Genomic DNA, 26,901 nt, shown 5'->3' with positions numbered 1-26,901 from the left:
GTTGCTCCTCCGTGATGGATATAAGCTAATGAAGTTGCACAGAGAACCACGTATATGGTTTCTTGGGAAGGAGATGTAACAGTTGTTGCTGTCGGAGACCGAGTTCACCTCTGCATCTCCACGATTGCGATAGAAAAAAAGGGTTGTATCACTCTGGTAAGTGACGGAATCGAACAATGTTGCGTGCGAAGTCAACTCGTTACGAATACGAACAGCGAGTATCTTTCTTGTTAACAACCTCGAATCTATGCAAGTGGCACGCGTAAAAATTTTCCACCACCTGAAACTTCTATGTGCATGAATATTTGTCTGTTACCAATCATGAGTATCTTTTAGAAAGTAAACGCACTTCGGTAGATGTGGCTGTTTGAAAGAGTTCAACATAAATAAACAAAAAATTAGAAAGATTTCAACATAAATAAATGAAAATTGGTTTTGTAACAACATTTGTCCAAAAGCCAGGAAAATCAAAAAACAAAAGCATAGAACTGGAAAAATTGTCCGTAACCGTCTGGTCAGGACTCACTATGATAGGCGATGCAATCAGATACTTGTCTCGCAATTAAAAAAAAAACATATAATTTTCAATGTAATATTTTTCCAGGATTTTCTACATAATTTATATTGCTTCTTACGATCGACAGTTTTCGGCGGAGTAAATAAATTAAACGACATGTGCCAGTTTGTCCGTACGTTTCGAGTTACTACTGGCTTTCACTCATCATCAGCGGTATCTAAAATTAACTTTATTAAATATACATTGAAATCAAAATCACAAAATTCAAACATACAAACATTACGACTTACTGTACACACCACAACTACTATTCTGTTTTCGTTTATCTAACTTTCTCCTTTTCCTGTTCTTAGATTAAAAATTATAGGGTTGTATGCAGCTTTGAAAAACTATACTCTTTTTGTTTATTCACAACGTTATCATCTCCTCTAACTTCAATGTGAAATGTTTCAGCTTTTAGCCTTGTATTGTGCTTAGATACCTTTCTCATAATTTTAGTCTAGTCAAAATTAAAATTATGCCCTGTTTCTAGAATATGTTGTCTTAATATTATATTTGTGTTGATAATTTATATCTTCTACAAAGTTATTATCCATACAGAAAGACATATTCTTACTAAACATTACAAAGTTATAGGTAATAATTTAGTCCTTCAAAAAAACGCCCTGTGAAAAAAAATTAAAAATATCATAATATAATTATCATAATATGTATTATAATTCTTTCTTCTGATTTCTCCATGATCGGACAGTCTCCATTGTTTAGATAATCTTCTGATCAGATTTTCAAAAAATGAGCGTTTTTAAATAATTATTTTTCAATTATTTTTATCTTATTTTCAAGAAAATAATATTTTTTGTAGAGTGTATATTATATTTTATGCTACACACCGTTTTGGCTCTGAAAATATATGTAATCATCATCACTCTCGAGGCCATCCAAATTCCACGTGGACTGGACACGTGGGGCTTGGGGGGTGGAGTCTGTATATATTAATGTCCACGGTCCATACAAAATTTTTATAATTTATTTGGGCAGTTTTCCCGGAGGGGGAGGGGGGTGCCAAAATTATCAAAAATCTGTCCACGTGGAATGTAAATGGCTCCTTTCAGAAATGGCATTTTTAAAAAGCTTCTCAAAAATGAGTCGTGTGCCAAAAAATTAAACCAAAAAAAAAATCAAATTGTTGGACCGAGAGTTTTGAGCTCTTTTTGTAAAAATTTAAAACTGAGAAAAATTCAAAATAAATAATTATGTAAATTCTGTTTACTTGCGAGAAACTCGAAATTTCGCCAAATAACACGCCATTGAAGTTTATCAAACAAATAGTTTTCTTATAACTCTTCAAACTATATTCAAGATTCTTAAAAGAGAAACGCATGCTGCTGATAGGCTATTGGTTCACGGTATTTGAATTTTGCGGCATAAATTTACTGCGACACAGTATTCATCTACGACTTGACGACAACAATCAAGACTGATAGAAGATACCGAACGAAGAAGCAATACTGCGAAGTCGCCGGCATCGAATAACCCATTATGTAATATAGACAGATTTGAAATTTTGCATAAAAAACAGCTTTTTAATCGATTTACATAAACCTCCAATTCGCTTAGCATTAGTTGATACACATTAGTTAACAATCTTTCGCATAAATAATAATATTCCTATAATCCACGAAAAGTTTTAAATGACTTCATATCGTAGGCCAGAATCTAGTCTCTTAAAAGTTTTAATTAATGTCATTGAGTCTGGTTGGAAAAACTTTTCTCTTCATTATTTTTTCTCTGTGGCTCTCGCACAGTGTCCTTGGTGACAAACCGAACATATTCCATCTGGTTACAAGAAAACTTTACCAGTTGAAAATGTAATGCTCAATGGCTTGGAGTCTTGTCAATGACCAATTCAACTATAAGGTAGTGCCGAACATCGAACTACCCGACATAAGTGAAACTAAATCGATCATTTATTGTGGTGTCCATAAAACCCTGTCCATTGTGGTTGTGTTTTACTTTCAAGTCGAAATATTGGTCAGTGTGCTGCTGCTACCTCTCTACGCAGCAGCAGAAAACTCAGCTTACATCCGCTTTGGAAATTATGTACGGCAACGTGAAGCTGTTGTGTGCCCCGTTTCGCTGGACCGTGACAAGATGAGGTCCGAGCAATACAACACCTTTTGTGCAATTCAACTCATTTGAAATGAGAACGGTAAACTTATCGCTACGGACGCGCTGCTGCGTAAGGGTGAAGCTAGAGTCGTCACAGGGCAGATTGTTTCTGCTAGTACAAGGGGTACAATTGTGAGGTGTTTAAAACCATTAGCATTTTTAGGGTAATTGTTTTTGACACTTTAATCAGTTTCTCTGTTTTTTATTTTATTCGATTTGCTACCCGAAGAAATATTTAATTTCAACTTTTCTTTACGATCCATATCTACAGCTGACCTCGACGGGAACTATGTCGTCACTATGACAATTCGTCGGCTTTTTTGTACTTAATAGCGGTGATGGATATGAAACCGACAGACAGCGACGTTCGCAAAAATGTGGTTATACGCAGACAATTGTTTGTAGCGTGTCCGTCATTGGCACAGTCTGGCGTATTGTCAGCGTTTGTAGTGAACGTTGAAAGCTAGATCCTTGTTCTTGCAAGAGTGCATAGCGTAAGCAAATTTTTCTTTTTGCTGAAGGTTTCAGTTTCATTGTAGCTGTACGCTTTGTTAGTACTTGGTTGAATATTTTGATGAATCATTTCTCGTTTGCGTGGGATACTTTGATATACGTGAAAAAATGAATATTTGAACAAATGAAAAAGTTTGAAACTTTTTGTTCAGTAGCTAACGAAAAACTTGATTCTATTCAATTCGAGATCAACGCAAAACAGAGACACAAACTCGTTTCTGTGAGAAACATCTCCCTGTTCACGGTTGAAATGCATGCTACATAAATCATTGACGTAATTAATCGGATTAGCACAGGAAATCAACCGGGCGTCTCGGACGTTGTTATCCGTCCAGTCATTTTATGAGATTTACATTTCCAGCTCACGCCATGACTGGTTGTTCCGTTCCATCAACCCTCAACAACAAGTGCAGAGCTTTGGATGCTGGTCGTGCGTAAGGTTTAATCTCAGACTCGGTTTCTTGTTGGCACCGTTTCAGTCACCTGGTCATGGTTTTAAATTGATGTCGACAGGTAGCTACCTGCTATTTTTACTTGTTCGTTTCGAATCATCGAACAACATCCATGAGTTTCTTATCAGCTAAGCACAACACGGTGAACTGCAGGTATCATAAAGGACGCTAACGTCATCGATTTTTCTCCGCGGAATTTTGTAACGTACAGCGGATTAATTGCGCCACCCAATTAGCTTGGTTATTGGAACAGGAAATTGCCGCCTAAAAGCGCTGGTGCTGGTGCTAGGATAGCCACAGATAGCCACCTAATTGATTATTGTAATTTTAGTGTTCACCGCTCGCGAACGCCATCCACTGAAGTATGCCGACGGAAGGGTCCGCACTGTCGGCGGCAATTGTTGCTCCGATAACAAGCGCGGCCTGCTTATCAAGCGAAAATTACTCACCATCGACCGCTTTGACGCCATATGATGTTGTGAATTTTGCTGGCGAAGGGGGGTAAATCAAAACGGAGGAAGGATTATTATTTGTTGGTGGTCTTTTGGACCCCAATACACTCGGATGACTGACGAGTAGGTGAAGTTTTTTACCTGCAGTCGGTCGACCTTGAAAGAGACGACGTTGTGCCGCTTTTTTCACGTAGAAATATTACTACGATATTTTGTACGTCGTTCAATCAGCAGACTTCCTTATGCTTGTTTCGATTGTGAACTTGTTACATGATATCGGCTACATGTGTAAGGCATTTTGTATGACTGATAACCGCAGCCGAGGTGCGTTGAATTGTATTTTGAGAAGTTAAGAGTTTTGAACAGTTAAGTTTTGCTGAACAAGCTTGTGCACTGGGCTTTAATGTGCGGTTTGTGTGTTTAAAATCTGTTTGGGGTATAATCAATTTATAATTGTTATATTTGAAGCAAACGAGATTAGATTTTAATTAGGCATTTGGTCTCGGTCGGTTGGCATTGGCAAACTTGATCTGGCAGTCGTCAACAGTTGAGCGCAAAAAATACAAGCTTTTTTAAACAACAGAAGCCCGAGTTCGAAAAATAATTTATTTTAATTTATTTTATATATTGTTTATCTTTGAACATTTGCACTAGAATTAGATCAAATTTATGAAATCTTACAGAATAAAAAAAAAAAAACAAACAGTTCACCCGTTTCCCATGATAAAACTGGTTTTCTACTGGTTTGTGGGTTTCAATGTATGAAATTATGTATGTTTTCGATAAATTAAAATTATACAGTCGTTTATACACAAAAATACGTTTGATGACACAATTATCCCGAAATTAAACTTGTTAGTTCAGATATTTTTATAGGTGTAGTACTCTAAAATAATGTTCCTTTTTCCTCCTAGCTGAATCAAAGTTATTTAAATTCTGTTTCTAGGTTTTTCGGTTATCTAAGGACTGAACGAAACGTTATTACGAGGTTTCGGCTTGTTACAAATGTTAGTGTTTTTTTTTTTTTGAAGTCCATGAAACTCCTTTATATCAAGTACGTATATAGCAATATACAGCAAGTACGTATATATGAGTATATAAAGGGTGATTTTTTTGCTATTTGGTTTTTCGTGTATTCAGATTTGACAGTTCACACGGAAATTCTGACAGCTGTCAAAGTCTAATGTACTCAGTTTGGTTTACCATTTCACCATGAACAGACTTACGCCTGAACAACGCTTACAAATAATGGAATTTCATTACCAAAATTCGTCCTCTGTGAAAATCCACTTTTTTACCGAAAAATTGTATTCAGTGACAAAGCTCATTTCTGGTTAAATGGGTATGTTAATAATCAAAATTGCCGCATTTGGATCGAAGAGCAACCAGAGGCAATACAAGAATCGCCAATGCACCCAGAAAAATGCACGGTTTGGTGCGGTTTACACGCTGGAGGCATCATTGGTCCGTACTTTTTTTTGCCGGAAATGGAAGAGCTGGGTCCTGTTGACATGTGGTTTCAGCAAGACGGAGCAACGTGCCACACATCGCGCGAATCAATGGACATATTGCGGAATGAGTTCGGTGAGCAATTCATCTCACGAAATGGACCGGTGAATAGACCGTCTAGATCATGCGATTTAACACCGCTAGATTATTTTTTGTGGGGCTACTTTAAGTCAACATTAAACGCGTTATTCGCGAGATACCAGCCGAAATGCTCGAAAAAGTGACTTTTCGTATGGACCATTTAAAACGTAGCCGTGGCCAACATTTGAATGAAATTATCTTTAAAAAGTAAATGGCATAAACCAAATTATCGGCTCAAATAAAGATTTCATACAGTTTTGTAATTTTTATGCGTTTTTTTTTTTCAAGAAAAAAAAAACCAAATTCTTATAAAATTACCCTTTAGATATAAATATATATAGAAAAATTTATATTTGATATATGTTTGAGTAGTTGAATAGTATTTGATACCATTTGACTTCCAAATTATATATAACCGAAGATGTAACGAGTTTTAACTTGAATCCATGCTTACTTACTTACTTTACTTCAAAGGCGACAGACCGATTATCGATCCAATGCCGAATCCAGAATACGTCACCATGTCCCTCGGTCTTGGGCTGCTATCCTTCAATCGCCCCTAACACCTATTTCGCGTGCATCCTCGTCGACAGCACACATCCAACGAGTGCGGGGTCTACCTCGGAGTCGTCGACCTCTATCGGGATTCCTGCTAAATATAGCCTTCGCTTGACGCTCATCCGGCATCCTCGCTACATGCCCAGCCCCCTGAAGCCTTCCGTGTTTTATCCGCTTGACTATATCCGCCGATTTGTATGCCTGGTACACTTTATGGTTCATGCGTCTGCGCCAAACACCATTTTCTAGTTTGCCGCCAAGGATTGAACGCAAAATCCTACGCTCAAAAACACCAAAAGCTCGCCGATCAGCCTCTTTCAGCGTCCATGATTCATGGCCGAAGAGGGCCACCGGAAGAATCAGTGTTTTATAGAGTGCAAGTTTAGTTCGGATTTGCAGACTGCGGGACCTTAGCTGGTTACGTAACCCGTAAAAGGCCCTGTTTGCGGCTGCTATCCGCCTCTTTATCTCACGACTAACCTCGTTGTCACATGTCACTAATGTGCCCAGGTAAATAAATTCGTCGACTACTTCAAATGTTTCCCCCTCTAGCACCACCGCAGCACCAACCTCCGACGGACTACCACGCACTCTGCCAGCCACCATGTATTTCGTTCTGGCAGAGTTTATGACAAGCCCTAATCTCGCAGCTTCTCTCCTGAGAGGTCCGAAGGCCTCTTCCACAGCTCTACGGTTGATACCAATGATGTCGATATCGTCCGCAAAACCGAGAAGCATGTGCGACTTCGTAATGATGGTGCCGCTTCTCTGCACACCAGCCCTCCGTATAGCACCTTCCAATGCGATGTTGAACAATAAGTTCTACAGCCCGTCACCCTGCTTCAAAACATCTAACGTCACGAACGAGTCCGATATCTCCCCGGCTATCCTGACGCTTGATGTAGAACCTTCGAGGGTGGCACGTATCAGCCTAATCTGCTTTGTTGGGAAGCCATGTTCCATCATAATCTGTCATAACTCATTCCTCTTGACTGAATCGTACGCTGCCCTGAAGTCTATGAACAGATGGTGCATCTGCAAGTTGTATTCTCGAAATTTATCGAGGATTTGTCGCAAGGTAAACATTTGGTCCGTCGTGGAGCGTCCCCCTCGAAAACCGCATTGGTACTCGCCAACAAAGGTCTCCTGCAACGGCCTCAGTCTGTGGAACAGGATGCGGGAGAGAATTTTGTAAACGGTATTGAGAAGTGTTATGCCCCGATAATTGCTACAGTCCAGGCGATGGCCTTTTTTGTAGATCGGGCATATGAGACCCTCTAACCAGTCCGAGGGCAATTCTTCATCAGACCACACTCTTAGCATGATCCGATGGATGGCACGATACAGCTGTTCGCTCCCGCCTTTGAAGAGTTCGGCGGGAATGCCGTCCTTCCCAGCTGCCTTGCAGTTTCTCAGCTCATTCACTGCTTTCTTCACCTCGTCCATGGATGGTGGATCCACAGCTTGACCATCGTTCTCAATTGTCATCCTGCTCCTTTCGACTCCACTGTTTCCCTCACCGTTCAACAGCACACTGAAGTGTTCCTTCCAACGCCTAACCACATTTGTTTTATCGGTTATCAGGTTCCCCTCCCTATCGTTGCACATAACAGGGGCTGACACGTTTCGATTCCTGATTCCGTTGACCTTCTTGTAGAAGTTCCTCGCATCGTGCCTGGAGAAGCAACCTTCCGCCTCCGCAAGAATACGCTCCCAATGCTGTCGTTTCTTCCGGCGGTGGAGTCTCTTTTCAGCGGCTCTTGCATCTCGATATCTACCCATGCTCTGACGAGTCACAGCCGTGGCCAACATGTGACCCCTGGCGCGGTTCTTCTCTTCCGTCACTCGCTGGCACTCAGCGTCAAACCACTCATTGGGCGCAGCTGCCGCAGTTGTACCCAACACTTCTTGCTCTGTTGTGCTGATCGAACTGTGGATGTGCCTCCACTGTTCATTCAGGTTCCCTTCAGTTCTTTCCTCAATCCGTTCATCAACTTTCTGCGAGTACTCTGCAGCTACTCCTTCAGTTGATAGCCGCTGGATGTTCAACTGCATCCTCCTCGTTGCCTTGGATTTCAGCACGTTGGACAGCCTGGCGCGGGTTTTGGCTACTACGAGATAGTGATCCGAGTCAACGTTCGGTCCTCTGAACGACCTCACGTCTGTAACGTCTGAAAAGTGCCGTCCATCAATCAGAACGTGGTCAATTTGAGAGCAAAGCTCTCCATTCGGGTGCATCCAGGTGTGCTTACGTATGTTCCGGCGTGCAAAATAAGTGCTACAGATAGCCATCCCCCTAGCTGCAGCGAAATTAACAAGCCTCAGGCCATTGTCGTTCGTAGTAGAGTGGAAGCTTTCCCTACCAGTTACGGGGCGGAAGAAGTCTTCCTGCCCGACCTGGCATTTGCATCTCCGATGACAATCTTTATATCGTTTCCTGGGCACTCATTGTATGTCTTTTCCAGGAGCTCATAGAACTCCTCCTTTTCGTCATCGGGTTTCTCGTTGGTCGGTGCGTACACATTTATTAGGCTGTAATTGAAGAATTTGCCCTTAATTCTTAACACGCATATGCGGTCACTGATCGGCCTCCATCTAATGACACGCTTCATCTGTTTTCCAATTAGCACGAAACCGACTCCTCTTTCTGCTTTCACGCCGCCACTATAATAGATGTGGTACTTAAATGAAGTGTCCGCAATAGGATCTACTGCTCGGAATCCATGCACCTCACTGGAAATTTTCCGCATCATGTGTCATGTTTTGGAATGCAGATTTTAACCCATTACCCGCAGGTGATGCCTTATGGCATAACCAGATATCTAAACTTTGCTAATAGTTTAAAAAAAAATGCAAATGCAAAATGTTCGTTCATACTTCATTTTTGTATTTGTCCTGAGGAAATGGAATATTTTCTAGCATTATTCCTGAAACACTGAACGTTTTTATGTGATCGGTGTTTCTGGAAGTTGATTTTTATTTCCAACCAACTCTTGCTCATCCTTTTATTAGCGCTACACTACACTACGCTACGTCATGATGCGTAAAAATAACTTTTATATTGCGTGCATCGTTTTCGGGTTACACGAACAGGCACGTCTTTCGACAAGTATACTACACCTTTCCCCCTTTCGGAAGAATGGTGTAACTATTCTTTTATGTGTTACTTCAAGAATATTTCGCGATTTGGCTCAAATTTCTTTTATACGATTTTCATAAATGTTTTCGCTTGTTACTATTTTGAATTACACAATTGACAAGGCACAAGCATATCGTGGTTGTCGAAGAAGCACCAAAAATTTCTCGTAATGCGTCGAAGTCAGAATTAACTCTATATCCTCAAAAACCTAATCCAATAATACTTACGTTATCATAATGAATGGTTTTGTTTTATTTAACTCTGATTAAATCAAATCTATAATCTTTCTTTCAAAATAATATGAAAGCCCCTAAGAAGATATGTTAAACAACATTATTAACAAATTCCAGCAAAAAATCGTGGCAACCAACAATTCCATTTTTGTTTTTTGCTAGACAATGTTTTTTCATTTGCCTACAACTACATTCGCTGTATTACGAAGACAGCTAATATACGTTTATTATGGTAAAGCTTAGAATAATAATATATCATCTAACCATTTTGAAATGTAAAAAAAGATTCTGAATGAATCTTAGTAAATGAACCAAAAATTCACAAGCATTCGCAGGCTTTTACTCTTCTATGAATGTGTTTATTTGAGAACTTACTCATCGATACTATTCGGTCACGATTATTAAGTGAATATTGAAGATAAAATAAAATAAATATCCATTGCAAAAATTTGCAAATCTTGTTGAGTAATTTATGGTAATCATATTTATGAGATAAACTTTCAATCACCATCAGCAGCAGCATTGGAGTTTTTCCTCGATTGCACACGAATAGAAATGTACGAGCAAAAGTGTACCACTGCAATACGAATAGTACCGCTGCAGTACGAATAATACCGCTGCAGTACCAATAGTACCACCGCAGTACAAATAGAAATGTACCACTGAAATGTACGAATAGAAGAGTACCGCTGCAATCATAGACGAAGAGAGACCTGCGGCTCTTTACTCCACTGGTACTGTTGCTTTTACCGGCATATTTTCTTTCAAGACATCAGTTTTTATTGAGTTCGGAAAGCAGGTTTAAAAATTGTTCAAGAATGGGGGTTGTTTCAAACTTTTCGGAAAACCTTTACCTTCGAGACATCAAATTAGTCTAGGTTCATGGAAGCAAAAATAAATTGACCTATTGGGACGGGGCGACTCTGTCAATTTGTATTTCGATATTGATACAGAGAATGGATGGTGTCCATTTACGTCGTCTGTGCTAGGAATGCTCGCATGTAATTGGTTCATTATTAGCGTAAATTTGTCATTGAAACTTTTTAACAATTTTACCGCTTAGCAATGAAATCAGAGTGATAACTAGCATATTACAAAATTGTTCTACATTTTATCTATCCAACAACATATTGGTTATTGTTATCCATCATGTGGTTATACTGTTATTAACGTTTGAAATCTGACGCATCATTTGCCAGTTTCATTTCCAATTTTACAGAATGAATTCCACGTCAAAAAATATCTACAACTTTCCCAAAGACACTATACCGATAAAATCAACCGTTTTGGCCCTAAAAATATTTGTTATCCTCAACAGATGTTGGGTGATCTTACCCCGCACGTGAGTCGGCTTACCCCGCATGCAAAATATCTGCAAAATTAAAAAAAAAGCTGGAAAATAAGGAATAATATTTCAATTCTTATTTTTTTTATGCGAGTATTGAATAGAAGAGCCTCTTTCCAAAGAAAAATTGAAATTGCAGCCGCAACTTTTTTTTTCTATAAACAAAATTGCTTAAGGGGGCGGTCTTACCCCGCTTACCCCTACACTCTGAAAAAAAAATTATTTGAATAAAAGTTAAAAGAAGAAATAAAAATTAGTTTTCTAGGTTACATTCGCGGTCCATACAAAATTTTTAGAATTTATGTGGGCAGTTGTCCACGGAGTGGGAGGGGGTGGGGGGTTCAAAATCGTTGAAAATCTGTCCACGTGAAATGTGGATGGCCCCGAAAGATTAGATCATGGAGAAATAAAAAAAAAATATTTTTTTTCTCAAAAATCTATAACTTTGTACTTCCTGATTTTACTATGATCGGGCACTCATCAATGGTTAGCTAATTATTTGCAGTTTTCATAAAAAAATAGATTTGTAAAAAATGAGCTTTTTTAGTAATTATCTCAACTTTTATATATTTTTAATATCTAAAACTTTGCCGAATACGTCACATCGATCAAACAAACCGTTTTGGATCCAAACATATTGGTATTCATCAATATCTTCCCAACAGCTTTTCAAATAAGAAATTTATTCAAAGAATAAAACCAAACGCACCAAATAGGATCTTTTGCCAATGAAAATAAAAAATATAAACGTCTATGCAAAGTTTCAGCAAAATCAATGAAAATTGGTTGCTGTTTTTTGTGGAATTGCAGTAAGCTTAAAAGTTCTAGTGACGGCATCGTATTCGGGTTAACGAATAGGCCCATCTTCCGATAAGTATACTACACCTTTTCCCCTTTCGGAAAAATGGTAAGATGTTATTTTTTCCCCGTTTTCATTGGTTATCCAAACAAGGTCTCCTATTGCAACATTTTATAGATTTACATATTGATTCAATTTATTAGACCTTTTTATTAACGAACAATAAAAAAAACGATGGAGAAAATAAGTTCAGTAGGTGTTCGGCAATCGTGACAATCATTTCTTGAAGAACACCATTCCGAAATAATAGCGTAATAGGTTTTAAGTTTAGCTTATAGGGCCATGACGAGGTGCGCAACAAACGGTTCTAACTTTGTCCCTAATCTCTATGAAATCTTGGGAAAATGTTCTCAATAAGTTATACCTTGAAATAGAGCAAAACAAAAAAGATTTGTTATTAAATGAAAAAGGATATAATCTCTTAATCATAACCCAGTTAGCAACAGTCACACACAATACTGGATTGTTGTTTATCACGTATTCTTACAAGATTCCAAAAATTTCCAGCTCGAAAACCAAACGGTGTCCAGTTAATCATTCGAATTGCCAATTCTCGGCACGTTTCTCAAAATAAATCAGAACATAAAAACTAAAGGCTTCTCAAGAGAACCATAGATATATTTGTGTTAAAGTAAGCCATAGTTTTTTAACCTCGAGTGGCAACAAAAAGCAAACTGTTTAATTTCCTAGCAGTATTTTTCTTTCCACGCTGGCTTCGTTCGGTCTGCCGGGAATGCTTTTTCAATACAGCACAAGATAGCACTACCATCCTTTCCCCCGTTTGTCGATTCATAGTTCATAGTATAGTTCCGGCCCAATCGACTCAGTAGACTTGCTACTAAATTTCTTTTTCTAACTCACTCGACACATAACACATAAGATATAATGGAAAGCAAATTTCGCGCACTGCATACTTAGCAAATCGACCAGGAACCGACTTCGCAAACGACGTGACGACGATTGCCTATCTATCAGCCGTATTTGTTTTATTGCAGTTTCTAAGGAATCTTCAGAATACGACGCGTTCAATAATATAAGACAACAAAACAGGAACGCCGGGCGAACGCCGCAAAGTCTAGACTAATGTGCTTCGACTGGATGGATGAATGATTTTTCTTACTTCAAGAATAAAAATCTGTTTGACTTTTGACAGCAGTTCTTTGTTGGTACTACCCCTGTTATAGGAGCCCCTGCCTGGACAAATTGCTCGTGTTATTGCTTTAGTTGATTAATTATAATATTAATTATATTCGCCAGTATCCTGTCAGTGGTAAAATTATCGATAGGGTTTTTGTAGGAAAATCGTACTTGCAGACACACCTTTCTAAAAGAACTTGGGTGCTCCCGTAGGCCGGAAGTCATGGATGCTAATTGCCTTTCATACAAACACCGAGTACATTTAAAGCCTCAGAAATCACGCCACGCGTGGTTTGCAGACGTTCAACTACCCCCTATTATAATAATTCCCGCTTAACCTCGAAGCAATGGATCAACCAGGTTGAAGCATCCTCTTGTGTGCAAGCCGCGTGGAGCGGATGAGATGGATATGTTAAGTGACCGTTTCGAAAAATTAAAGCAAATCCACCTCGGGGCTGAATGAACGCCATCGTTTATGGTGCAATTAATAGCCAGCTAACATGCAGAGCACCGCCTAGCATCCTCACCGTCGTCTATCGTTGCAACCGGTGTGGAAGCACAGAAAAAGCGTTGGAAGGGGAGCTAGACTAATTAATTAAAACTCGCCGCTACCAACGGTAATGATAGCTTATCAGATACTACGTGTTGCATAGTTTATTTCGGGTATCTGACGAACCACCAACGTGTTTAAAGCCCGAAACTTCAAGCGTGTCCTATCTGAGGGCAGGAAAAAACCTTGGCTATTATGGAAACTTTTCCGAGTTGTGTCATAATTATTTCCATTTAGTAGTTGTTGAATACAGTTGGATGAAGATGTAATAAAACTCTGCTTGATACTGATTATAAAGATTCAGCGTTGTAATGAGCCGATAGAGTTCCTCGTTCTGATTCCTAAGCGAATGCAGTTCGCTTATCGCCCCCAACACCAGTTGCTCCGTAATCGTAACTTGTGCCTTTTTCATTGTCTTTCTAAGGCATGTACACACTATAAAACCTTCGACGCATGGGAAAAAATATGACTGACGTTGGTGTGTAATAACACTCCGAGAACATTATGATTATGATGTCTGCTGCCAGTCGTCAGACATGCCTGACTTCTATTTCACAACGTGCTAATCAGATTATAACGACTGGTCACGTGGAAATAAAACTTATAGTTCGGTTGAAGCTATATTGCGACCGGCATTCATTCGGCAGACCGCCAGAGAAAAAGTTTTGCCCAGCATATATGCAATAAACTGAGAACTTATATTAACTCTGATTATGAATATGGAAGATAACAGTGCTATTCCCACAAAATGTAATTGAATTTATCCAAATTATTTCATCAGTTCGACGAAATCGACCTGTCGTTCCTGAATCAGTTGAGCGCTGCGGCAATCAATTTGTAAGCCAGTACTGAGCTCTAATTTTATCCCTGATAGTTTGATTATTTGATTCAGTTTACACCAGTAGTGAACTTTCTGTTTCTACTATGTACCGCTCTCCAGCTTAACCCAATTATAACCTCATCCTTACGAACAGAAGAAGATGCATTCGTGCTCAGCTGAAATTCAAATACACCTTCCTAAAACCTGTCTCTAGCAGAATCGAATCCAAACGTTGTCGTCGTTTTTGGTCGATTGATAGTGCGCACACGGACAAAGAACAAGTCAACTTCCGAGCGAAAAAGATCGTGAGCACTGCACTGTGGGAACGCTTCGTGACTGTTCAATCTATTTGCGGAACTACGACATAATGACGAGCTGATTCTCTGGTTAATCGCATTGATTACGCTTGGTTTGGCTTTTGAGTGATCCGAAGTTGAGAATGACATGTGCGGTGCTTTCTTCAGCAATCGAATCGATTCGCTGCAGATGTCTGGGTATATATTTAATACAAAGGCATCTCATTGGGGTTTACGGTTCGAAATTTGGTAACTTGACTGTTGTGATTATCATTCATTTGCGAACAGATTGCAACAATTAGCAATGTCAAATAGAATAAGTTTTGTTGTTCTGATAAACGACTACGTGTTAATCAAAAATCTGAAATCACCGAATTCTGAGTCATGAATAGATTTTAGACGCCAGTAGCTTTTTGTCACTGGAAAAATGCTAACCTCTAATCGATGGAAAGAAACATGTCCAATGAATTCGTAATATAGTCACTTTTTTTTCATAAGTCAAACGGTGACACTCGACTGAAGTTTGGAAGTCAAATTCAACCAAGCACGCATACACACAACATAAAAAGTCTCAGACACTCCGTTTCAGCTTAGATTAGATCTGGTGTGATCTCTAACAAGATTGATGTTTGTGTTTGAAAACATTGTTTGTCTATGTGAAAAGATCCCTTTTCTGTTCAAAATAGTGATGTACTGAAAGATTTTATTTAAAGAGAAATACTTACATGAACTGTTCTGTCTAAATTAATTACTTGGCTGATTTAGATGACAGAATTTACCAGTTTTAACATATTAAGTAAAAATTATGAATTAAAATAAATATGAGGTTTCAAGATGCGGGAGCCAAATTTTGATAACATATAGATTTTAGTTTTTTCTGCTCTAGCTTCTAATTGAAGTCATTTCTTGTGAAATGAGGTATTTTCCCTAATTTGTGACTCATTTCGTAGCTGTAGTGCAAAAGTGGACTTCTTGTGTAGTTACATCGCAAGCACAAAATCCCTGAATAGTCACCGGTATACGTCGTCACACTTTCACTGCGAAAAAAAAGGTACCAGAGGCATTCCATGAAAAATGATAGAGAAAAATTTTGTTTTAGCATATCATTTCCGATTTCGCTGCAACTTTTCACAGTTGTTCCTTTTTGATAAAGAGGTCATTTTATGATATCAGTTCTTCATGTAGATTAGCGAAATGTGACTCATAAGTAAAATTTTTATTTCTGCGCAAAACGTCTAATAATGATTGAAAATATTTCTAGTGTTCAATGGTTTATTTGGTCGGTCTAGTTTCTTTGGTAAAGTTGTAGATGATAATTTCACCCTTCCAAAAAAAACATACACTGCAGAAAAATATTTTTTGTTTTTTTTTAATGCAAAAAAAGACCGGTCGATCGGTATCAATTTAATAATAATTATTATTAATTAATTCGCCGGTAAGTTACGCATATTCAATTTGATCAGGGCCAGTGAAAAAATGATCGTGTATGGTATAAAACAGCGCGTTGAATTGGTATCATGCTCCAGTGATAAATTTTAACATTGTGATGTGTAGCTAGAAGAAAAAAAAACACTAAAAAAAATTCAGAGTGAAAATGTCAAAATACTCGAACGTTCATAATTTTTTTTGTTTTCTATATAACCGTCACCCAATTTTGACAGATCGTAGTACATATTGTCATCATCAATGTGTAAAAAAGTGAGATTTTTAAAAAAGGTACTTTTTGAGTTATTTTATATTATGTAACAACTTGGAAAATTTGGCAAAGAAAAAAAAAATTTACGTTGTATATATTTTTTCTAGAACCGCAATTTTATTACCTACAACTTTGCTGAAGACAACATTTCAATCAAACGAGCCGTTTTTCTGACATAGAAACTTTTATCCATCAGTCACCATTTTGGCCCTTTTGAGACAGCAGTCGCGAATCTACATGAAGAACTGGTATCATAAAATGACCTCTTTATCAGAAAGGAACAACTGTGAAAAGTTTCAGCGAAATCGGAAATGGTCGATCAGGATCGATTGTATAAGTAGCATGGAATGACTCACCATGGAAAAGATATTCGCTTTGTGATGCCGTTGCGTGCTGAACCGAAGACGAGCGTCTAACGCCGGTTGAATTTGTGCTCGGCTGTGTGTGTTTTATCAAATCTACTGTTGCTTGTACCAGCATGCTTACTTTTAAATAATTTTCTCACAGTAGATAATTTTGTTATCTGTTTCAGGAGGCTGTTACGAACTTTTCAGAAAAGGTTTACCTTCGAGACATCAGAATAGTCTAGGCTCATGGTGGCAACTTGTCGACTTGTTGGGACGAGGAAATTCCGCCAGTTTTTTTCTGATATTAATAAAGAGTATTTCACAGCAGATAGTTGGTTTTATTCATAGCGTCTGTGCCAGGCGTGCTCGCATGTAATTGGTGCATTGTTCGCGGAAATTCGTTGAAATCAAATATCTAACTTTTATCTTTTTAGATAAAAGAAAATATTCTACAATGTTCGAGCTCCATTAATTTTAAGCAACTTCGTGGAAAAAAAGTTTTTCTCTATCTTTGAAAATAACCGATTTAGATTAAAAAAAAACACACATTTTTCACTATAACTGCAGTTTTTACATTAATGCTGTCTTCGAACGATTTTTAGGGCTTTTTAAGAGAAACAATTTGCAATGGTGACATGGTAAATATCTACTCAAAGTTATTGATGTATTTTATAAAAATAATATGGCTTCTTCATTTGTTTGTCATTCAAACATAAAAAATATCTCAATTTGGAGGACAATATGTCCAGAAACCGAATTCAGGGGAAAATTTGGGTCAAGAGCTCTATAGCAATATTTGAGAGAAAAACTTTCTTCTATAAAGTTGTTACATACGATAAGGCAAAGTAAAGTAAAAGTTCTGTGATGTTATAGCTTCTAAGTTTATTCTAAGCAACTTTATAAAAAAATGTTTTTCTGTGAAACAGATTTAGAATAAAAAAACACATTTCTCGCACTAATTTTATTTCAGTTTTCACATTTAAATTGTCTTTGAATGACTTTTAGGGCCTTTTAAGAGAAATAATTTGCAATACTGAGATCATCAATATCTCAATTTTACTCAAAGTTAATAACTTTTTTCACAATTAAATTGGTATGCCTTCTTCGTTTGTTTCGTTTCTTTTTAGGGCAAATATAAAAAATATCTCCTAATTCCAATTTAAAGGGCATATTTAACTCTATATGAGAAGAAATCTTCAAAATTAGTTTTTTTTTATATTTGAGGAAATTCAATTTAAAAACATGACAAAAGTTACAATAATTCTATATATTTTGCATGTAAAAGCATATAGATTAGGGTGTCCCAAAAAAAATCGATGTTGAAAAAGTCAAGGTGCTTAAGGTGCCCTAAATTGAAAGATAAGGTTATTCATAGCATTTTTGTAGAACATTTCGACTTTCTTAAAAATTGCCCAAACGTGATTTATGGAAAAATGACTTTTTTAAGCTGCAAACCCACTTTTTTGCACTTTTTTCAATTCTGTTCGATTCCTAAATTTTTCCATATATTTTTTTTATTTTTGTGGGGTTGTTTTTGAATATTTTGCATGGTTCAGTTCAGCATTGCATTCAGGTATCTGACTCACAGAGCCCATTAAACATCTAGGAAAAAATAATTTTTAGAAAAACCCTTCAAAACACATACTAAAATTTTCTTTATCAAGAACTGAAATTTTTATTGCAAAGCGGGATTCAAGACGAAAATTACCGTGAAAAAAGATCCCTGATATCTTGTCGGGGGGCTGTGTGCAAAAGATAAATCACGTTTGGGCAACCCCTACAATTTTAAGCAAAATTAAAGCACTTTGCCTAAGTTGTGCAGCTCGAGATATCATTTAGTCGATTCAATTTTTATTTCTCTAGAGCAGTGGTTCTCAACCTGGGGTACGCGTATCCCTAGGGGTACGCGAGAGGCTTCAGGGGGTACGCGAAAGAAAAATTAGTAATGGCGGAAAAAGCAATGTTTTTGTTTTATAATACTTCAGTTGTTGTTCAAACTTGCTCTCAAAACATGACTGTAGCAATAAGACAAATTATAGTCCAATTTGAAACCTGGACTAGACTACCACAACGTGATCTGTCTGTGTGTCTGACGTGTCTGTCAATCATCATTCCCTTCTTTAAGTCGTTCTCAAAATTGAGTCATGATTCAAAAAAATAAAAAAACCAACAGCACAAAATTACATCCAACAGGTGACAGCTAAAATTTCGAAATTTTATGAGGCTCTCTTACTCAAAAAAAAAAAAACGCTCAGAGAGAAGAATGGGAGAATGTAGAGGTAAGCTAACTTACTCCTCTTCATGCCAGTACTTTCTGTTTTGTTTATGCATACTCAGTTCTGCCAAAATGGCGCCGATACAAGGAGCCTTGTGCAAGCGCATTGTACAGTTCTAACTGATGTGCACAAAAATTTGGTCAAAAATTTCACGGTAAATCGAAAATGTTCCGCTTTTGACTGTGTATAATAGTTTGGCAGCGAAAAGTCAAGTAAAATTCCGAAAACCGACCATGTAAATTTCACCTGTAAACTTCACCTGTGCAAAATTTCAGCTCAATCGGACATGATTTAGGGATGCCTCAAAGCACTCAACAGTTGGGATTTTTAGATCCTCGAAAATCTACCAAGGAAGTTCATAAATTTGGAAAAATCGAAAATTTATTTTGATGCCAAATGACTTAAAAGTACATAGAACGTCGAGATCTGGTGTTATACCGAAAAAAAAACTCTTAGTGTCAGTAGGATCGTAGCGCTAGCCCCGCAATTGTCCTGTACACTAAACAGTCGGCTGCGAAGTCTGTATATAACAAACAGAAGGTCAAGTGGTGACGAACCAGCCTGTGGCTGAAAGACACCCTAATAAAGTAATTAAAAAAAGAAGGTCAAGTTCCGAGCCAGAATGTAGCACCAAGGCTTTGCTTTGCTTTATAATCGGTTTTTAAGATGACTCACAACTGTTATGTTTGTTAGGCATCTCGAACTAGATTTTCGTTATGTAGAAAATGGTTTTTCTATAAGTAGGGGAACTGTTCCATAATTCATCTCAGCCCATATATTCGTCAATTGAAAATGCTTATTTTCTAACTAAACCAATCCACTAATTAATGGAATGGATTCTGCTTAGTTCACTTCAGATTTCTCATGAAGTAGAATTCTCAAAAACTCACTTAAAAGCTCTAATTTTGATATTACAGTCGGACATCTGCACCCGAAAACTCATTTATTTCAATCACCTACCTCAGAATACAAAATCCGCGCATTGCTCTATACGGCTACAACGGGATTCGTTCAGGAGCCAGCCAAAGTTTTTTTCATCACTAGCGGACCACTTTTTATTTTAATCACTAAACAAAATCACTCACTACACTAAGAGTGCTTCAATCTTTGAAACATTCACCTCAAATTTTCAAAAGCAAGCTTAAATTAGCAGAAATACATGCGATGATTTTTTACAAATCCTAAATTTTAATTGTATGTATTTTCATCTGTTTTCACTGCGTTGAAGAAAATCAAAAGTTGCCAAATCAGTTTCTGTTAATTTAAAAAAACAAACTGAAAATGTTGAATTATTTCGATATGATTGACATAAATCGACAGCACTGCAGTAGTTACCTATGTTACCAGTTTTGCACGTCAACAACTACAGCGGATAACTAGGTAACCTACTACGACGGTCTGCGGCTACGTTCATTCATTATAATGTGATTCATTCATGATAAACAGTGTGATGAATATGAGAGCGTCGTGAGATGAATAATTAGGCAGTGATTTATTTGATTTGAGATGCATACGGAAGTGTTGTGAAAAATGATTTGTTTTACAAAATTCAGCATAAATTTAGCTAAGTTTACTAAATACACAAAGCTGGGCAATTCTAGAGCAGCACGTTAGCGTATTTTGTTAATTTGTTCAATGATTTCGTGAAACTTTGGTGTTTAATCCGTGCATTATTCGTAAATAACGGCTTAATGAGATGTAAAATGGAACAAATACCCTACGTATACCTTTTTTGACTGCAGTAGAAAAAAATCCAAAATATTAGTTGTGAGTTATTATAGCTCATAGGAACATCTGTGCAAAGTTTCGGCCAGGTCAAAAATGGTCGATTGTAATAGTTGTCCTTTTTTGAGAACTGCTCTATATGAGAAATCAACAAAGAAGCGTTTTCATGCCAAACCATTTTTGATTTGAATGACACTTTGCACACGTACGGTAATTGCTCCTATATTAATCTCATCACTCTCATTTATTGAATTTTCAAGGTAAATGTTTTTAACCGCTCGATTTAGTTTGGATAAATACATATTTCCACCCAAAAAGCTCATAATAATTACTTTCCTAAATGCATCCGTTATCAAATTATTTCTAATTTGGGTTTTAGAAAAATAAAAATTTACAAATAATTGGAATATATTTTTCGTGGAAACTATTACGTTTACCCATTAAAATCTTATTGCATCCTAGGACCTTGATTGTTCTTTCAAAAGTAGAAATTGAAAAAAAAAATCAAAACTCAACTTTTGAGTAAAAATTTATCTTATATTTCTCCATCCCGAATTGTTTACCAGAAGTTTTAGATCGACATCTTTTAGTGCCAGATGAGTAATCTGGCATTAAAAATGTAGTTACAATTGTTTTCAATCATACATTTCCAAGCGTAAAAAATCTGGTTTTTATTTTTCCTTTCCTATACAATTAGCAATGGTTTAAAAACAAATGATCTAATTTTCAATAATACTTACGTTGTGGAATCACGAAATTATAAAATAGCCATTTTGGAAGCCATCGGAGGCTATTCGCTAGAACATTCAGATGCTTAGTTTATAAATCCCATTTTATGCTCCAAAATTATGACTGATACAGCTGGCGAAGCGTAATGATGCAGCATTAAGTATACAATTGCACTAAGCGTTTGGCACTCTTTTCACTAAAAATACATCTCTTGCGGTTGATATTTATAAAGATTAACTGGAAAATCCGTAGTTGAATACCACACACACTGCCACAACACTAGTTCCCTTGTATTCCGCGCGCATCCTTACCTTTTTCACGTGGTGAAACGTAGGTTTGCCACCGAATAAAAATTTTATCGGTAAACCAACCGAATCGCTTGTCTCGATAGTGCAACCAACTGCCATTTGCATTTGTTTTTATTTTTCTTCGTTACTACGTCTGGCGAGCGGCTCGGGCAACATCTTAGTTAAGTTTGCAATTTATTGGCGATGTGCACCCGACGATAGCTATTCTTTGCAGTTTATTTCCACGTCGGACAATGCATTTCCTCTATCTAGAGATAACTTTGGTTGGGGGTGTACAGTTAAAATGATGAACTTTTTTTTATTGTTCAAGTTGCAAACAAAAAAAAATATATTTAATTTTGAAGATGTTTACAGTATAAACTAAATTTGTAAGATACTAAGATAAGATTTTTTACTGTGTACAGCACCACATCGCGCGTACAGGAAGGATGAATAAGTGAACCATATAAATTCGGTAGCAGGATAAAATCTTTTCAATGTTGTGACTTTCCGCAAAACGGAAGCAGCAGCAGCAGCTGCGACGGTGGCGGTGGATTAGAAGTTATGTGTTAGTGCCGTTTTGGATGGAGGTGGAATTTAAAGTATTGAATTTATTTGCGACGGCTGAAGCAATATTTTAGTTGGAGATCATCGACCCGGCGGAATGGTTTCCAACGTTCGTTGTTTTACTTTTCATGCTCCACCGGTAAAATATGGGTGAGGGATTATTCTCCAGTTTCGACTCGCTTTGGCTTAACTTAAATTGTCGCAACGCAATCGAATAATTCTGTCTGCGTGTTTGCGGTTATATTTTTTTTCAGCCAAATGTAGACAAAGACGCAAAAGTTGCACTATTCCACACGAGTTGAGTTCTGGCATGGAACAGTCGGCACAACAAAACCGACAAGAGTTAGTGTGGATTAAAATTCTCGTCTAATTGAATTACTTATTGAACAGCTGTTGTTCCTGCGTTTTTTCTAGTTTTTCAACGTTCATTGAACCGACTGTCAGTCGGTTGAGAACGGAAAAACGACAATCGCTCCTCAATTGAAAGAAAAAAAAAAACGATAACTTGTTGGAAAGTTCCACACTTGTGAACGTGCAGACATTTCTTATCAGCGTCGCCACGAAGAGTGCGTTCTAGTACGTGAGAAATAGAACTAGTTCACAGCTGCAAGGGGTAGTACGCCAAGCACAGATCGATGACCCGTCAGAAATACCAACAAACATTACGAGCCACACTCATGCGTTACACGATTTCTGTGGGTCAGTGAAGCGAAGTGTTGTTAGCGTTTTTTTTATTATTTATTTTTCTTGAAAGGCTAAAGCTACCGCACGCGCTGCCATTCTTGACGAAAGACTTGCAGGAGCTAATAAATCATAAAATTATTCTGCTCTGCTTCATAAATTTCCTCTACAGCTAAATTGCTACCATTATCTGTCATTACGGAATCGATGATGTGACTTTAGTGACGCGTCAAGGCATGATACGGTTGGTCTTTTTTCTGTGCGATTCTTGGTATGAAATAATTCAATTATTCGAGTTGTCCTGTTAGTTTTTTTATTGATTTTTTTAGCAATACAAATTCCGTTACCTTGTTTTAAGATTAGAATTGAAAAAAGAAAGTAATTATTTATTTGAAAAATTTGATTTTTAACCAAAAACAAGCTGAGAACGACTTTGGTTCATGATGATCAAATTCTTACTTTACAGAGCGCGACTTTTAATATTTGTCCGCTAGAAGTCAACCTCTACAGCAAACATCAATGCTAAAACACATTATGGAGTTTGGTCCTGTTTGACTTAATATCATTTATTTTAATTTTATTTTCGTGTGATTTTGGAATGCGCTTTGACGACCAGGGCGGAGACCTCGGCTGCAGTCCACGCAGTCTCCAACCGATCAACTGATTCGATAACGTTACTGTTGACACAAAAGAGGAAATAAAAATCACCCGGAAAGCACAGTTCCTCCTAAAGTTCGTTCGCACCACGATTTGTGGGTGGGAACTTCGAAACTTGTTATCCAACCAGATCGAAATTAATCCCAAAAGATAAGGTAAGGCAACACGGGTTTTCACCAAATATGGCAGCTAATCGTTACTCATTGATTGGCAGCCGGACAGCGACGATTGCTTTGAAGCGTGACACTCGCCCGCCATCAACACGGTCTGCGCACAGTTGACAGTGAGATGGATCCATTTCAATGGTGTGATCCTCACCTTTTTCTCATCGTTAGGTCGGGCGAGGCAAGCGACCGTTACGTTTCATCTGATGACAAATTCATCACCTTTTCCATTCAGTTTATTGTAATCGACATTAATAGCTGCATCAGTTGCGTGACAGATCGATAGTTATGGCAATATTAGATTGGATAATACATGCTGTGTAGCTAGTTAAGATTCCGTTGAGACCTAGTTCTATTTTACTATTCCCATAGAAACATTTGGACAGGTTAAACATCCGCTTAAATTCTCCGGGCCACGGATCAAATTTGTGCTTTCGATCGTTTTTTCATGCATGGTCTATTAGCAAAAGGTTCTTATTGCATCATTCTCCCGATTCTCTCACATCCTAAGCAAATATTTGCAATTTTAAGAAATCAATTCCTCCCCAAACCAAGACAAGACCCGTACGTCGCGAGAACGTTCGACAACCGTCCCGAAGAATTCCCATAGCCGCTGTGTGTAGTCGTCGTATGAATAACATTTTATCTGTTTTCGTCTTGCTTCTATTTCAGAATCTGACACAAGAAACGGTTGACAAGCAAAACCTGATCACGTCCGGATCGCAAACCGGTGTATTTCAATTCGCCTGCAGCAGCAGCAGTGGATCATCAATCCGACGACGTGTCTCGCGCGCAGTCAATCGGTGATTCTCTTCGGGAATAGGCAGTTTTGGTACAGTGTATTGCGTTAGGCTTCCCTGTACCGCTAGTTTATTTGGTATTCATTTCCTGTGAAACTTCGAAATCGAGGCGAGGTCTGCCACTCCGTCGTCGTCGTCGTTACAACGCAAATGGGTAAAACCTGCCCCAGTTGGGAAAGGTGACAGCGTGCTATCGAGCCGCTCATCCGAGCGACGCAGATTCACCGGCGTAATTTTGAGAGGCACCCAAGGCCTCTGGCAATGGTGGAAACTATGTAAACAGAACAACCAGTGGTGAACGAATCTTTCTTTTTCTTTTCCATCGTCGGTTAATCGCTACGAATCACGAGGCCAAATGAATGCATAAATTGGCCGCAATGGCATTAGCCACGAAGAACTGCGATACCACCTGAAATTTAAATTTTTCGCGACTCACTAGGTGAATCCGTTTCTAGCTTTTTTTCCCCTATCTAAAGGAAACCCAACACGCGATAAAAGCCGGTGGAAAAGTAAGCGGAAAATGTTACTCTATTTTTGAGCCGGTCCCTGTATTTGTGCGTTATTGTGCCGACCGTTGGGTGATACGCGTGTGCTTACCCTGCCGAGAGAATAACGTAGTTAGGAGAATGCGCTCCGGTCGCGAGAGAGGTGATCGAGAGCTTTGAAACCAAGAGAAAACCAACCGTGAGAGTGAAGCAAGCGATACCGGTTTTTGGTGAATATAGGTTCGTAAACCGAGAGAGCTTGGTGAATAAGTCTGAAAGTTAAGCCTGTTATGATGAATCCGTACGCTGAGCATAACGTCATCCGAGCGCCATCTCTGAAGCGGGGAAAGAACGACGAGGGACTTAACAATCGGGTAAGTGCAAGTTTTACTTAGTTAACGTAGAGCTTTTAAGTCGCCTCCGGTAAGTGGAAAAGCATATCTGCAGGAGTTGGCACCTTATACAAAAAAATATTGCACTTGAAGGAAAATATTTTTATAGATTAAAATCTCTTTAAGCCATTTCAATGTTCCTAATTTACAGTGCATCATATTCATAATCATCATCAGAAAATAATTGAATACTAGATCAACCCACTCGCAACGAGAACTTTTCCGTGGCACTTTTTCCAAGTTAGCACTATCTAGTGGAAAGCACCGATGGCAGCAGCTGCCGCGACGACCTTCTCTTTCGCGCTGTTATATATATATTGGGTTAAGATTTGATACCGCAGCATTAATGAGTGGATTTTTACATACCATTACCCACTTAATAATCCATTCACTTTTCTTTCGCTCCACGATCTCGAGTGGTTATTAATTAATTGAGCGGAGTCCGTGCCTTGCTCACGAGTGGATTTTTTAGGATTTTGATGTGTTGGTGAAACTGAAACCGGCACAAATCGAACTACACCACTGTCAGTTTGATGCGTTTTTTTCTGTTTCGCTTGCTGCACTTGTTTCTTTCTATTTTACTTTTGTGGGCGGTTTTGCTCATTCATCAGCTCGGTTGTTAATATTTAGATACGATTCAGCAGTGCTATGCATATTAAACCTGTTGATTGATTTTTTGTACGGATCTAGCGGAAATAAAGTTAGTTACACTTTTTTCCAACAAAAGACTAGAATCATTATACTCAGCTCAGTTCAACAGATAAAAAAAAAGGAACCAAAGAAAGATACGTGAAATTGAAACAAGCGAACTGAACGTTAATAACCGGAAGCTAATTCAAACAGTAAAACATACAAATCGTACCATCATCCGGGGTGAGATTGTGCCAAAAAATGATGCTTTTTTGTTCTCAAGCTTGTAACGCACATTTTTAAGCAAAGAATTCGATCCAAAATACACCAATGCATTCTAGAATGTTTTGTTAACAACTACAACAAATATGGTTAAGTTACAATAAACTATAATTTTGCTAAAAATACATGAACTTTGGCTCAATCTCACCCCTTCTATGGGGTGAGATTGTGCGAAAAACAAAAAGTTGTATTTTTTTTTCTTCATCTATAGTTTATTTGACACGGCACAAATACAATCCAATGTTTAACGGCGCCAATTATATCTGGTAGCTTACTCTCTAAAGTATCTTAATAACAAAAAGCAAATTTTTTATCCTCGCTGCCGACTACGAGCTGAAACTAAATCTAACTTAAAGCTAGAATATTTTGCATTAGAAGCACAGGTTTGCTGTTTGATGGTTTTCATTGCCATAGGTAAGCAGCATATTAAATTTGTTCCGCTGCTGGGCCAAGATATTACGGACTGGCATATTGGGTTGTTTCCATCGGGCCTTGAGAGTATCGTGCGGGTCTGATTGCTGTTTCCGGATCCGGGGTCTTAACGTGTTCTTGT

At 38.0% G+C, this 26,901-nt stretch overlaps 1 protein-coding gene across 2 annotated transcripts in view; it reads left to right on the top strand.

Annotated features, from left to right (window-relative positions):
• Nucleotides 1-26,901, top strand: part of LOC129732314 (uncharacterized) — a 214,329-nt gene that overhangs the window by 58,459 nt on the left and 128,969 nt on the right. For both annotated transcript variants that reach the window (XM_055693117.1, XM_055693111.1), the window contains exon 2: nucleotides 24,432-25,418. In XM_055693117.1, the coding sequence (XP_055549092.1) occupies nucleotides 25,335-25,418 (84 nt within the window). In that variant the 5' untranslated portion in view covers nucleotides 24,432-25,334. The remainder of the gene's footprint in view (nucleotides 1-24,431; nucleotides 25,419-26,901) is intronic.

Source organism: Wyeomyia smithii, chromosome 3, assembly GCF_029784165.1.
Source record: "Wyeomyia smithii strain HCP4-BCI-WySm-NY-G18 chromosome 3, ASM2978416v1, whole genome shotgun sequence".
NCBI classification, from domain to species: Eukaryota; Metazoa; Arthropoda; class Insecta; order Diptera; family Culicidae; genus Wyeomyia; species Wyeomyia smithii.
This window is presented reverse-complemented; position numbering and strand designations above follow the sequence as displayed.